Genomic DNA, 13,647 nt, shown 5'->3' with positions numbered 1-13,647 from the left:
ACCTAAGGCCCCTTTTAATGTATACCCCACTTTTCTTTGTCTCTCTCTTCTTTTTTCCTAAATCCAGAGATTCAGCACAGTCTTGAGTGAGCAACAGTCTGTGTCAATTATAGAGACTTCCTGAAATGCCTGATACCTTAGGCCCCTTCTAATGTATACCCCACTTTTCTTTGTCTCTCTCTTCTTTTTTCCTAAATCCAGAGATTCAGCACAGTCTTGAGTGAGCAACATTCTGTGTCAATTAGTAAAATTCCTATGGAATTTATGGTTCCCCCACTGCTTCTTTCACCTCTCCCTGTCTGGCCTTAGCTACCATCAGGCCCACAGTTTGTAAAGACACTTCCTTCTCATTCCTTTCACTGTCTCACATTGCATCACATGCCTGGCTGGGACCCCAAGAAGAAAAAGCTGAAACTCTGAATTAAGATGGTCTTGGGATCTTGTTTAATTGCCACAAATTTGTTTGCAATTTCAGAAGGCATCAGCCAGACCCAGAGCAATTGCTCTGAGTCTGGTTTGGCCGTGCACATCTCCAAGAGTTATTTAATTTTAGTACAGCAGCTTCCTGATGCAGCTGGACTTTTTGCTTGTGCCAGCAGATATAATAATATCAGCTACTACATCCTCATGCCCAGAGAGTGCATGCAAGGAAAGGTGAAATAAGATCATTTCGAGCTCACATTTCTCTCCCTCCTTTTATCCCAGAATTGTTAATTCATCAGCAGATCCGGCCCCTGCGTGGGGAATGGGAGATCTCAGGTTGTTCAGCCACAGATTCTCAGGTGGCTTCTAAATTTCATTTAATGCACTGGCTCCACAACCAGATTTCCCAGCTTCCTTAGTGAAAAGGTGGGAGAAGGACTTGCTGCTATTGTTTCTGGAAGCCCCCAGGGCTGGGCTTTGCTCTCAGCCCCTGCTCCAGCCCCAGTGCTGCTCACCAGTCATTCCAGGAAGGATTTATGGCCGGATGAGCCGAGGGGCGAGGCAGGATTGCAAAGCCAAGGGCTCTCTCCTCTGCAGGCTTCCTCCTCTGCCCTTGAGCGTGTCCCTGGCTGCCTTCATTTCCCCTCCAGCCCTTTGTGTGCTGCAGCACAGCAATCACCAGCCACTGCTGCTGCCATTGCAAGGATCTGGGAATTGCACTTCCCTAAAATTGTCACTGCTGTGGGAAGTCCCTTCTCCCTCCCCTCTCCGGTCTCTTGTTCATCTGGGCTTTCTTTTGACACAAACACTGATTTTTCCTGGATTTCAGGGAGCAGGCAGGGACAGCCCTGATGCCAGCTGAGGTCTTGAGGCACAGCTCTAACACATCAACAGTGACATCTCTGGTTTGTGGATAAATCCCTTCCCTACAAGGAACTTTATCCGTTTTTAAGACAAGAGAATTATATTCTTCACTAATTTAAAGTCTGAAGCCTCTAGGTTTGAAAAGATCCTTGAAGAAATACCAACTATTTTCCAATCCCTTTATTCCTTGTTGTGAGAATAAATCTTGTTCCTTTTCCATCAGAGAACAAATAAACAGGGGAGAGTCTCCCAAGAGCTGAAGCCTTACTGGGATCTTAAAATCAAATCAAGTTTTCCACAAGGTAGGAGACATATCACTGACCTCTTCAGGGGATCCTGGGGATGGGGAGGTGGACCCCAGCCCTGTGGGCATCCTTCCTCTTGTGTGGTCCAGCAAAAAGCTTTTGAGTCAATTAAAGTTGAAATTAAATTTAAAACAAGTAAATTTGTAAATTAAATGCAGCAGGGCAATGATGCCATTTACCTCCTCCTATTCCTTTAGAGGTGGACCCCAGCCCTGTGGGCATCCTTCCTCTTGTGTGGTCCAGCAAAAAGCTTCTGAGTCAATTAAAATTGAAATTAAATTTGTAAATTAATTTGTGCCATTTACCTCCTCTTCCTTTAACTCCAAGCAATCCATCCACAGATAAATCTGTTGGTGAAAAATACCACTGGACACAGGAGGACTGACAGGAGTGTCCTTTGGCCTTTTTTTCCCCTAAAATAGATTGATTCATTTTTCAGTTTTAATAAATTTCAGAGTGAGATGCATTCCCAATGAAGGTCTATTAATCCAGGACCCTGCTATAGAATTAAAATCCCCAGGGTCTGAAGGTTTGGGGAACAAGTCTTCAGTGTGCTCTCAGCAAAATGCAGGCAAAATGGGGTGCCCAAACCCCAGAGAGCCAGGGTGTGAAAACACAGGGCCCTTTGGTGATTGTGTGGTGTTTTCTCTTGCTGCAGGTACCACCCCTGCATGATCAAGCAGCAGGTGGCCCAAATATTTGGGACACAAGCCCAGGAACTCCAACCCATGCTTTGATTTAGCAAACTGCTTCAAGCCAGCCTCTGTCTTCAGTCCTTGAGTAAATTCACTGGTTTCTCCTAAAATTAGGAGTGGCTTAAAGGCTGTGCTAATCAGCAGGGATCCATGGCTGCCGTGCAAAGTACAAACTGAAGGGACTGTGCTTCCAGCAAACCACGGCTCCGCTGGCCTCAGCTGCACGGAATTAACATTACTCTCCTGAGGAAGGGGTAAAATCCTGCCCCGAGTCAGGGCAAACTGCCTAGCTCTGAAATCCCAACATTCTAAGCTCTTCAAGTGCTGCTCCTGGGGGCTCCTGCTGCATTTTTCTGCCGGACACCAGGAGGGGACTCCAGCGCAGACAGAGCTCTGTGGGTATGGCTGTGGCTGCCTGCAGCATTTGAATCCTGTTCTGCCACCTTCTGAGCTCTGCTTCCTGAGATGTGGAGGCTGCTTGAGCATTCCCAGGATCTGCGGGCACTTTGAAAGCTGTAACTATGTAATCAGTAGCCACAGGCTGAGGCTCAGCTCTGCGGCTCCAGGATCACAGAATTTCTAGGTTGGAAGAGACCTTTAAGATCATCAAGTCCAACCCATGTTGGACATGACCACGTCAACTAGATCATGGCACCAAGTGCCACATCCAGTCTTTTTTTAAACACATCCAGGGATGGTGACTCCACCACCTCCCTGGGCAGATGATTCCAGTATTTGACCACTCTTTCTGTGAAAAACTTCCTCCTTAAGTCTAGCCTGTATCTCCCTTGGCGCAGCTTGAGACTGTATCCTCTTGTTTCCTCACCAGTGCCGAGTACAGGGCAAGAATCCCGGTGGGATTCTCCAGAAGCCGCCTCCGGGATTTCGGCAGGGGAGCGCCGTGCGGGCGGCACCGGGGGCGGTGCGGGGCCATGCCTCGCCTTCCCCCGCCTCCCTCCAGCCCACAGCTCGGACTGGGAGCGGCTGGCGCGGGGCTGCGGGTAAGGAGCGGCAATGCTGCCGGGAGAAGGCTCCTCCGGGCGCACCGGGAGGGTCCCTGCAGATCCCTGCTTCGGCAGCGCTGCTGTCCCCGCTGGGAGCTGCAGCCCTGGCTGCTGGAGCATCTCTTCCTGCGTGGAGGCCGAGCAACCCTCGGTCCTTCCGGGGCGGCGCCTCGGGGCTGCGGGCACCGGGGGGCGCGGGGCCGGGAGTGCCGGGGGTTCGGCCCCTGGCTCCCGAGAGCTCCGCTGCCTCCCCGGGGGCTCAGCCCCTGGCTCCCCGAGCTCCGCTGCCTCCCTGGGGGGCTCGGCCCCTGGCTCCCCCGGGTGCTGCCCTGGCTCCCGGGCTGAGCTGGGCCCGGCCGAAGGGCCCCGCTCCCGAACTCCGCTGCCTCCCTGGGGGCTCGGCCCCTGGCTCCCCCGGGTGCTGCCCTGGCTCCCCGGGCTGAGCTGGGCCCGGCCGGCCTCCACACGCGCTGAGGGGTTCAGCGCCCTCAGACACTTGGGGTGGCTGCTGGACGGGAGGGGCCAAAAGCAGCGGGTGGGTGGGAGAGCGCAAGGTGGAGTTGTGGTTGTGTGGTAATAGAAAAAAAAAATTATTTTATTTTTTTTTTAAAGGCAAAACCAGCTAGTAAAAGCCGCCGTGTTTTACTGGTAGTTTTCCTGCTTCACGGCTCAGTGAATGGTTTGAGGAAACAGCCGGGTGGGTGGGGAAAACACAGGGGTTACACGCTCCTCCTCGCGGGTGTGTAAAAACCTGGAAAGCTTTTCCTGTGGACGCCGCTGTTTGCTCCTGTGGTTAGCTCAGGGCTGTGGGAGGGATTCCTGGAGAGCAGGTCCACGCTCCCTCGCTGGAGCCTCCCGGGCAAAGTCCTCCCCGCGGCCCCGCCGGAGCTCCAGAGCCTGCGGGCCCGGGCTGGGAGGCGGCAGGAGCTCGGTCCCTGTGACAGCCCCGGCTCGCTGCCTCCCCCAGGTGCCAGGCCAGCCGAGCATGGCCACCCAGATGTTCGAGGGCAGGGGGCATGCGGCCGTCTACCAGAAATACAGGTTTGCACCGGGCAAAGAGCTGCAGCAGACCATCCTCTCCTACCTGCGGGAAAAGGTGAGCGGGCTACGGCCAGGCTGGAGGAAAAACCCAAGGAGTATTTAACTGTGGGTGGGGGAAAAAATCCAAGGGGTGTTTAATCGTGGGTGGCAGTGTTTGCCTTGCTGGGAGTGTCACCTTGGTTGGTGCCTCGGGGAAAGATAAAGCGGCAGGGCTCATGGCCAGATGGGGGCACACAAGAGGCTTTCCACAGGTTCTGCCACGCCAAGGCTGTTCCTGAGCGGGTGCTGGGGAAAGGAATGGGGTGAAAACACAGGAATTGGGTGGCTGCCCCCTGAGAGACATCCACCCCTCCCTGCAGAAGGCCATCCCTGCGGAGCTGGCGGTGGATGTTGGCTGTGGCTCTGGACAAGGCACCCACTTCCTTGGGGAGCACTTCAAGAAGGTGGTGGGCACGGACATCAGCGAAGCGCAGATCCAGGAGGCCAAGGACACCCCCTGCCTGCCCAACATCTCCTACCTGTGAGTGCCAGGCCAGCATGCTGGGCCAGGGGCAGAATTCAGTCCTCACGCGGAGGTGGGGGTTTGTGAGCATGACTGGCACCAAAGATTCCATTCGGTGGAATCCCTGGTGTGAGCAAGCGTTACCCCAGACTTCAGAATATGTGGTCTTGCATCCTAAACATCCTTGCATACTCCGCGTCCGTGGCTTTTCCCCGTGCCCTGCAGGGTGTGCCCCGCGGAGGAGCTGCCGTTCGCGGAGGCCTCCGTGGACGTGCTGACCTCGTTCACGGCCGCGCACTGGTTCGACATCGAGCGCTTCGCGCGCGAGGCGCGGCGCGTGCTGCGGCCCGGCGGCTGCGTGGCCATCAGCACCTACACCCTGGACATGAGCCTGCGCCACGGGGACTGCTCCCAGCAGCTCACCAGAGTCTTCAGGGAGGTCAGCTGGGAGAGCCTCGGGGCGGGGGGAAACCTGCAGAGAGGGAGGAGTGGGATTGAGGGGGTGTGACGAGAGGAATGCACTGGACTGGCTGGATCATGAGGAGGGGGACATGAGGACTGACGGGGCAGACTCTGGTGGGGGTGAGAAGGGTGCCAGGGCAGATCTGGGAGCTGGTGTTGTCCAGGAGACTTTTCCTGTCGCCCTGATCACAGTGAAAAGAATGGGAAGTAGAAACTGGGTTTTTTTAGCAATCTTTCTGGACCAAGGTTGTTTTAAGAACTGGATAAAAAGAGACTTTGCACTATGAGTAAGAGCTCTGTTAGGAGGACAGGAGCCTTATTTCTAGAACAGGATCCTTGAATTCTTTATATTAAGCAAGATTTTGCTGTATTTTAATGCAATAAGTTTTTTTTTTAAAAAAAGGACACATAAGAATGTATCACATGCAGGCCCAAACCTAAGTGGCATCTGAGAACTTCAAGTGGTTTTGTGTTTGTTTTTAATACACTGTCTTTACAGTGCTGGGACGAGATTTTAAAATACTCAAATAACAGAGTAAAATATGTCTTGGATGACTACAAAACGATCTTTGAGGCCTTGCCATTCTCAGACAAGAAGAGGTGAGCAGAACCACCTTGGATGGTGTCAGACATTTTATCCACCACCATGCCAACCTGTGGTCTGTGTTCTCCTGCCTTTGAGATTTAACTTGCCCGTGTCTCTTGTAGAATCACTGATATCTATGACCCAATTCCCATGACTGTCGAGGGTGTGGTTGGTTACATGGAGTCCACCTCTTCGTACCAAACCTTCAAGAAGAGTGACCCTACAGCTGCAACATCCCTCCTCCAAGAGACTGAAAAGAGGTGAGAAAACAAGCAGGGTGTGGAGGACCTGTCCTGTACAGAGGGAGGTTGTGCAGACCCCTCCAAAGCTGCAGGGGAGCCTGCAGGGATGTGCTCCCTCCATTCCAGAGGGGACACTTGTCAGGGGTTCCTGTGTAGCAGTAGGATGTGCCTGCACCGTTGTATCCATGAAACCTCTGACACGAGACTATCCTGAGTTTCTTTACCTTGCTTTTAATTGGCAAAGGGAATGGAAAATACTGGTGGTTGCATCTTCACCTGTTGAGCTTTAGTGGGTCTAGGGTTTTCAAAGAGACACGAGCAGTTGTGGGCTGCTCTAAGGTTCTCTATTGCATGAATGCATCATCTCGAAGGCAGAGAGGTCAGGGTGTTCAAGTCAGTGCTAAAAGCTTTCTGGCTGAGTCCCAAGCAAGGGCAGCAGCTGCAAGGCTGCTCTCTGGAACAGTCCCAGGCTCTGTGCAGGAACAGCAGCAGCAACAGTTGTTCCCTGGCACAGAGTCCAATGCCTGAGCAGCAGCAGGGACAAGTCTGATGTTCTCAGCAGCAGCAGGGACCACAGCTTTCTTTCTTGTTATCCTTCTCATTTTCTTTCTCTGTTTTCTTCTTCTTTGTGGTTGTTGATAGTTGTGGTTGTGTTGGTTGTTGATGTTGTCTTTTGCACCCCATTACAGAGACTTTTTATTCACAAAACACCCAATCAACTGAAAACACGATTCTAAAACATTCTTTCTAAGCCAATCTAGGTTTGATTCTAATGTGCAGAAGTAGTACAAAAGTAGTGTCAGTTCTTTAAAAATTACATATATCATAGTATCTATTTATGCAAATGTACTATCTGTTTCCTTACTTGAAAGTTTATCTATCCACGTGAATAGTTCTGTTTACGTATATAGTTTTATCTGTTCTATGTGAATAATTCTATCTATTCTATCTATTCTGCCTGGCTGCAAGGTTCTGCCATGTTTTTGTTATGTCTAGGGCTAAGTTGCTGAGCTTTAAACTAGGTTTTAGGGCCTTTGCTAGCTAGTACAGTTTCTCAAGGCACTTAAAATATATTTCTACCTACTTAAAACCTAAAGCTTAAACTTACTTAAAACTATAACTCACACTTCTATTTTACTTAAAATTTAAACCTACACTTGTACTTCATATCTGTGTGGTTTGATATATCTTAATTTCTCTAAAGGCTTTAGTTCAAGCCCTGCATTCATCTCCCTCTCTGAGGAGCTCAGAGAGGCTGCATGCCAACACTGACCCATCTGTTTCAGCCCCAACAAGGGCCTGTGGGGAAGGGGTGCTGCTCATTTATTCCCTGACCAGAGCAGCCCTTGTGCAGCAGCTGGAAGCATTTGCCATCCCCGCTGTGTGCTGTGGCTGGAAGGGATGTGTCTCTGGCTCTGGGTGTTACCCCACATCAGGTGGGCAGGGTGAGACCCTTCTTCTGCTTGTCCTTGCAGGATGCTGGAGACAATGGGAGTTTCCTCTCGTGAGACCCCGGTGGAGTTCTTGGTGAGGCACGTCTGTGTGCTGGGGTGCAAGGCATGCTGAGAGCAAACCCTGCTCCTGATCTGGTGCTACAATCAAGGGGAAGGTGGATTGCCTCCTAAAGCCCTGCTTGTAACCACTCTTACTCCTTGGGAAGATTACTGCTGATTGAAATTCTGATCTCCTCTGGGAAGCAGATGGGGTTTTGTGCCCCTCAGGTTCCTGTCCACCTGGGTCCTGCAGTCTGCCCAGTGCTGCTCCCTGGGCACTGGAAGTGTCCCATTGTGGATTGCTGGTTTAGTAACACGTGGGGAAGAGAACCACAGGAACAGCTGAGAAACTCACTGCATTTCTTACACAATTAATAAGAATTAAAAAGCAAGCTGAGAAAATGCTGCCTGTGCTTCCTGTTTTACAAAGAGACAGTGGAGCACCCACTGGTGTGGGAATAACTGTGCTACATTGACACTGAGTGTCCTGAAGCCCTCAGTGCCCCTCTGCTCTGTGGGGAGGGTGGGTTTGGGGGAGGAAGGGCCATTCCCTGCCCTGGCTAAGCGAGGAGCTGTGCAGTGCCTTAGAGGGCTGCCCTGGACAGGGGCTGCTCTCACCCACAGTGTGTCCCATCCCTGGTGCAGGTATCAGCACCTTTACCTGCCCCAGGAGTGCCTTGGCCCTGGTGAGATCCCTCAGGACAGCTCAGGAGCCTTGATGGGATCACTGCTGAAGGAGAGCAGGTTTGTGCCCTATCACCCACCCATGCTGCAAGGGGCAGATTAGAGACTGTGTTTTTTTGGGAGGAGCAAGGGGAGACATGAGGGCTCAAAGTTGGGCATACCCTGGTACAAGTCACCTCCTGTTTGCCTTCTGGATATTTCAAGTCCAGACCCACCCTCTGCAGGGATCCTTCCCTTTCCTGTAATTCCTGTCCTTGGCAAGAAAGCTTCCCTGACACCATGGGAAGGGCTGTGCCCTCACTCTCTTCCACATCAGTGCATTATTAAGAAAGGTGAGGTGCCACCTCTGCTCCCAGCCCCAGAGGGGGCTGAGAGGGGCTGGAGGTGCTTCTGCTGAGCTCTCAGGGTCCTGACTGAGCTGCCCTCAGCTTGCCCAGGGTGGGGGGCAAAGGCTTTGCCCCCAGGAGGGTGATGGGGTCTCGGCAGCACAGCTATGGTGTGGGAAGCCCATCGTGGATGGGAGGCTGCTCTGTGCCCGTGGCTGGTGCTGGGGCAGCAATACTGGATCAGGCCCTGATGCCACTGTGAGGCTGCTCCAGGTGCAGCTTGGCTTTGGGCCAGCAGCAGCTCCAGGCCTCCCTTGCTGGGTGAGCACGAGGGGTCTCTCCTGCCCGGGCTGGCACCACTGCTGCCATGCCAAGGGGCTGCCCGGGCTGGGGCAGCCCCAGTTCTGCTGGCAGGGCTTGTCCCTGTGGGGTGCATCCCTGCAGACATTCCAGGGCAGCGAGGGGTCCTGCAGGACGTGGCATCCCGTGTCCCTACAGTGCTGGCAAAGAGGCTCTGGGGGAAAAGTGTTTGGGTTTTTTCTTCACTTTAAATTTACAACAAGTTTAAGTCTGCTCGCTAATTACGCCTGTGATTTAATTTAAAAGCCTTTCCCTCCCTGCAGTGGGTGCCCAGCCATGAGGTCACAGCAGGGATTGCATCAGCAGAGCAGCACCAGCCACTGCAGGGGCTGCTGCAGCTCACACGTGCTGGGGATGCAGTGGGGCTGGGGGCACTTTGGTGGCACCACACACACCCTGGGCTGGCAGGGACAGGACTGGCTGACGAGCAGAGCCCACTGCTGCCCCTGTCCTGGCACCATCGGGCCATGGACAGGGCTCCCACCCTCACCCAAGGGGTTATTTTTAAACCTGGCTTTTTTGGGGCACGCTTTCTGTTCTTCCTATCTTCTCTACCCAGACCAGTTGCTTTAGCTACTTTAGGCTCCTCCCAGACTAGCCCACCGGGCTCAGGAGCCACCTGGGCTCATCCTTGCCCACGCCGGTGCCGTGGCCCGTGGCGAGCACCTTTGCCATGCTGGTGCCAGTGGCGAGCACCTTTGCCATGCTCGTGCCATGCAGGAGCCCGTGAGTCACCAGGGAGCGATTGCCTCACCCGCGCTGACGCCAGCCCTGCCCACAGCCAGGTTTCACTTTTGGTCTCGCACCTGGAAATTCCACACCTGGGATTTCTTGCTCCAAGCAAGCTTGAGTGACTCCAGCCTTCCAAGGAAGGGGCTCCATCATCACCATCTGTGCTGCTCTCCTGGAACAGCACCATTGGCAGCCGGTGATGCCTCAGGGTTCAGCTTTTATATTTTTCACATTCTGTGCTGCTTTAGGGTGTGGGTCTGGGCTTCATATGAGGGGATGGTGAGCTCTCTGCACAGAGCAGGCAGACAAAACAATTCCTTCTCTAGCTGGGGACCAAGGACAAATGATCCAGATCTCAGGCCCAAGAGCAAAAACAACAGGGACTGAAGAGAGAAAGACAAGCAAGATGGGACTTCATGGTATAAATCTGTAATTGGACAATTAACTCCAATGTGTAAATGGACCAGAACTTATAAAAGTGAGAGACCCTGTGACCAGCTGTCCATTTTTGTGACCATTTTGGTTCATCTTGGGTGCAGCCCTGGCTGGGCTCTTGTGCTGCCCAAGGTGGATCCATTGAGGCCTCCTAATAAATCCCTACTTTATTCTTTAGCTCTGTCCAGCCTCTGTTCTAGGTCAGCCTTCCCAAGGCATCACTGGGACTGGAGCAATGATTGTGGTGGGTGCCCCGTGCTCTGTAGACTCTGTTGGGCACGGTGTGATGTCCCCTGCCCGTGCTGGCTTTGGGGACTCCACTGCCAGGGCAGGAGCTGGCACTGGCACGGTTTGGAGGAGCTGTGGCGAATGCAGCCATGCTTTGCTGGGCTGGCATTTGCTGAGCGTGGCATTGCTGGGCAAGACACACACCAAAGCCCAGGATGGCAACACGCATCCCGTGAAGAAAAAGCTCTCAGTGCTGCTCAGCCAGTTCCCTGGGGGCTCAGCCATGGCTGGGAGTGGCACAAATATCTGAGCAGGGTGCCCAGGAGAGATCCTCATCCCTCCATCCCACCATGGGTGCCGGGGGCTGTGCTCATGGCCTGGCTTTGCCCCACAGCTTTAGCTTTCCTTTGGCGCCTGTGAACTTCCTTTTGCACGTGTGAAGAGATGAGGTTTCGCTTTACTTCTCCAAACAGAAATGACACCTGGGAGAGAAAAGCCACAGCCATGGGAAACAGGAGCCGAAGCTGTCCCACGAGGACGTGATGCTGCTCTGTGACCCGACGGGTGACCCGAAAGTGTCCCGGCAGAGATCGGTGGTGTGGGACCGGGGTTGGTGGTGGATCACCCCTCTCCCACCGGGGACCACATTTATTTTTCATCTGTTGGGATTTTCTGCTCAGTTGCCCTCTATTCCAGCTGAGCTGTGCCTGTCTGGATGACAGAAGTGGTCTTATTTATGCTGGTTTGGACTTGTATTTCACAGCTATACTGATCATGAACTTTGTTGTGTTGAATAAAAATTTATCTCCTGTGGGTTTCTTTAATGCGAGAGAAAGGAAGGACAGAGCCATTGTCCTGTTCCCCAAAAGGGCAGACAAGGGACCCAGCCCACACCAGGGCCCAACTTTAATTACTGACCTCCCCCAACCTGCTGCTGTGAGGGAGGCTGGCACAGGAGCCTGGTCCAGTGGCCACATCCATGACTGGAAAACCTGTGCCCACCACGCTCTGGGGCTTCAGCACCACGTTTTGCTGTCCTGGCTCTTCTCCAAGCTGTGTCTGCATCCAGTCTGGACAAAGTGGAACGAGCCACTGTCCGATCCATGCTGCCCCTTCCCATTCTTCATCTCCATCATGGTTTTCCAGGAAAGATCTGAGCCCTGTCTGATCCATGCTGCCCCTTCCCGTTCTTCATCTCCATCATGGTTTTCCAGGAATGATCTGAGCCCTCTGGGATGCTGCTGGAGCAGGGGAAGGGCTCAGGAGGGGCTGGATGGACCCTGTGAGTCAACAGCTGGTCCTGCTCAACCTCCTCACTAACTGAACATGAGCCAGGAAAGCGTCCTGGTGGGAAAGAAGGTGAATGGTATCCAGGGCTGCACTGGGAGGAGTGTTTCCAGAGGGCTGAGGAAGGTGATTCCTCCCCTCTCCTCAGTGGTGAGGCCACTCCTGAAGTGCTGGGCCAGTTTTGGGCTCCTCAGTGGGAGAGAGACGTGGCAGGGGCTGGAGGAGTCCAATCAAGGTCATGAAGATGATGGACAGGAACATCTCTGCCATGAGGAAAGGCTGAAAGAGGAGGCTCAGGGGTCAGGGTGGTGTGACAGCCCAGCACAAGCTGAGCCAGGGAAGTCCATCTGAACACAAGAAAAACAGAGACTGTGAAGTGTCTGCTCCATCCTTGGCCGCTGTCCTGGGCAGACAGTGCCAGCTGATCCTGCCACAGCAAGGGTTGGACTGGATGGTGTTGAGGGTCCCAGCCCACCCCATGACCTCATCCATGCCCCTCTGCTCACCCACAGCTGTATCTTCCCACATGCTTCCACAAGAGCTTTTCTCCTTTTCTCGGACCCTTTGAACTCAGCACTTCAGTTCCAAATATGACAATTAAAAACTGGGTCCTCCTGGAGTGTTCTGTGGTCATTGTGCAAAGTGCATTTATGCCTTACTCTCTTTGCTTCCCAGAGCCAGGCACTGCCCTAATTTTTTATATTTAATGCTTGATGAATGCATGAGACTTAAAAGCACAGCAGTGCTTTTAGGAGGTTCCCTTGATGGAAGGACAGTTTGCTGAGAGGTACCATTCCAGCTGTCAGCAGAGGGATGTCAATACACCCTATTTGTGTCTCCAGGATGAAGAGGGAGGAAACCCCAGCCAGCCCCAGGGGCAGCTCTGCTCATCTTCATCTCCCAAACACAACTCTGTGTCCCACCTGGAAAACTTCAGGTGGAAGTGCTTCTGCTTTCTCCTTTTTCCCTGCTTTGGTGGAGAGCCTGGTCCCTCAGGATAACACAGCCATAAAAGCTCATGCCTGCAGCCCGGACAGTGCAGTGCCCACTCCTGGCTGCTGCTTATGGCCCCAACCCACCACGGGAAAACTGAAGCCTGAACTCCTGCTGCCACTCAGGAGGCACCACACCCCTCCTGTCCCCGTGGACCTGTTGTCCCCAGGTGTCTCCCACAGCTTTCAGCACGGGGTGGGGATGGGTCCTGCTGGCATCCCCCCACTTGCCAGCCCCAGCCCCAGCATCCCCCGGCATCCTGGGCTGAGGCAGAGCAGGCAGAGCTGGAGGCAGCTGGGCAGGTATGAGAAACAAGGGGAGATTCCCTGCACCACTTTCATTTTCTTGTTTTCAGCTGTACCAGCCCAGGGTTTTCCTGCGAAGATGAAAGCACCAGGCAGGAATAAAAAGCTGGAGATGGAGCAGCAAGGCAGCCACAGCGAGCAAGGCAAAGGAACTCCTTGGGACATCCAGCAGCTCAGCAGCTCCACGTCTGAAGAAGCCACCTGTAGCACCTGTCAGGCACCTCTGCAGCTGGAATTTAGCGAATCCTGCCTGGAGTCCTGCTGTTCATCCTCTCTGGCATCCTGCACCGCAGCCTCCTCACCCCGTCGTGCTCCATCGCCGGCTGTCCAGCTTTCCTTGCCAAAATGCTGCACCTCAGCCTCAGCGTCGCCGCACTGCTCGTGCTGGTGCTGGGGGTCAGCCTGGGGGCTGCCTTTCCCCATGACGCCCCGGGGAATGGCTGCAGGCCCTCCAAGTACCAGCACATTGCACCCAAGCAGCAGCAGGCTCTGAGCAACATGAGACATGAGGTTGTGAGTACTGCCGGCAACGGGGGGCTGTGGGCTGGGAGGGGATGCTGAATTCAAGAGCTGAGTGACAAAGCGCAGGTTTTCTGCGGCAGTTTGGGGATGAGCAAGATGTTTTCCAATGGTGTTTGGGGGCATGAAGGATGCTGGGCCATCCTGGTTTCAGACCCCTC

At 53.6% G+C, this 13,647-nt stretch overlaps 1 protein-coding gene across 2 annotated transcripts; it reads left to right on the top strand.

The window, feature by feature from the left end:
* The first annotated feature begins 3,192 nt into the window (after positions 1–3,192).
* LOC120511503 (putative methyltransferase DDB_G0268948) lies at positions 3,193–8,022 on the top strand. Of its 2 annotated transcripts, none has more exons than XM_039728661.1 (7): positions 3,193–3,288; positions 4,259–4,387; positions 4,692–4,852; positions 5,060–5,273; positions 5,796–5,896; positions 6,005–6,142; positions 7,600–8,022. In XM_039728661.1, the coding sequence occupies exons 1-7, from the start codon at positions 3,220–3,222 to the stop codon at positions 7,688–7,690; spliced, it is 903 nt and encodes a 300-aa protein (XP_039584595.1). In that variant the 5' UTR covers positions 3,193–3,219; the 3' UTR covers positions 7,691–8,022. The 2 variants fall into 2 exon arrangements, with proteins under 2 accessions (XP_039584595.1, XP_039584596.1); XM_039728662.1 differs by lacking the exon at positions 3,193–3,288 and adding an exon at positions 3,710–3,826.
* The last annotated feature ends 5,625 nt before the right edge of the window (positions 8,023–13,647 follow it).

This window comes from Passer montanus, unplaced genomic scaffold (assembly GCF_014805655.1).
Source record: "Passer montanus isolate IOZ18808 unplaced genomic scaffold, ASM1480565v1 scaffold66, whole genome shotgun sequence".
Taxonomy (NCBI): Eukaryota; Metazoa; Chordata; class Aves; order Passeriformes; family Passeridae; genus Passer; species Passer montanus.
This window is presented reverse-complemented; position numbering and strand designations above follow the sequence as displayed.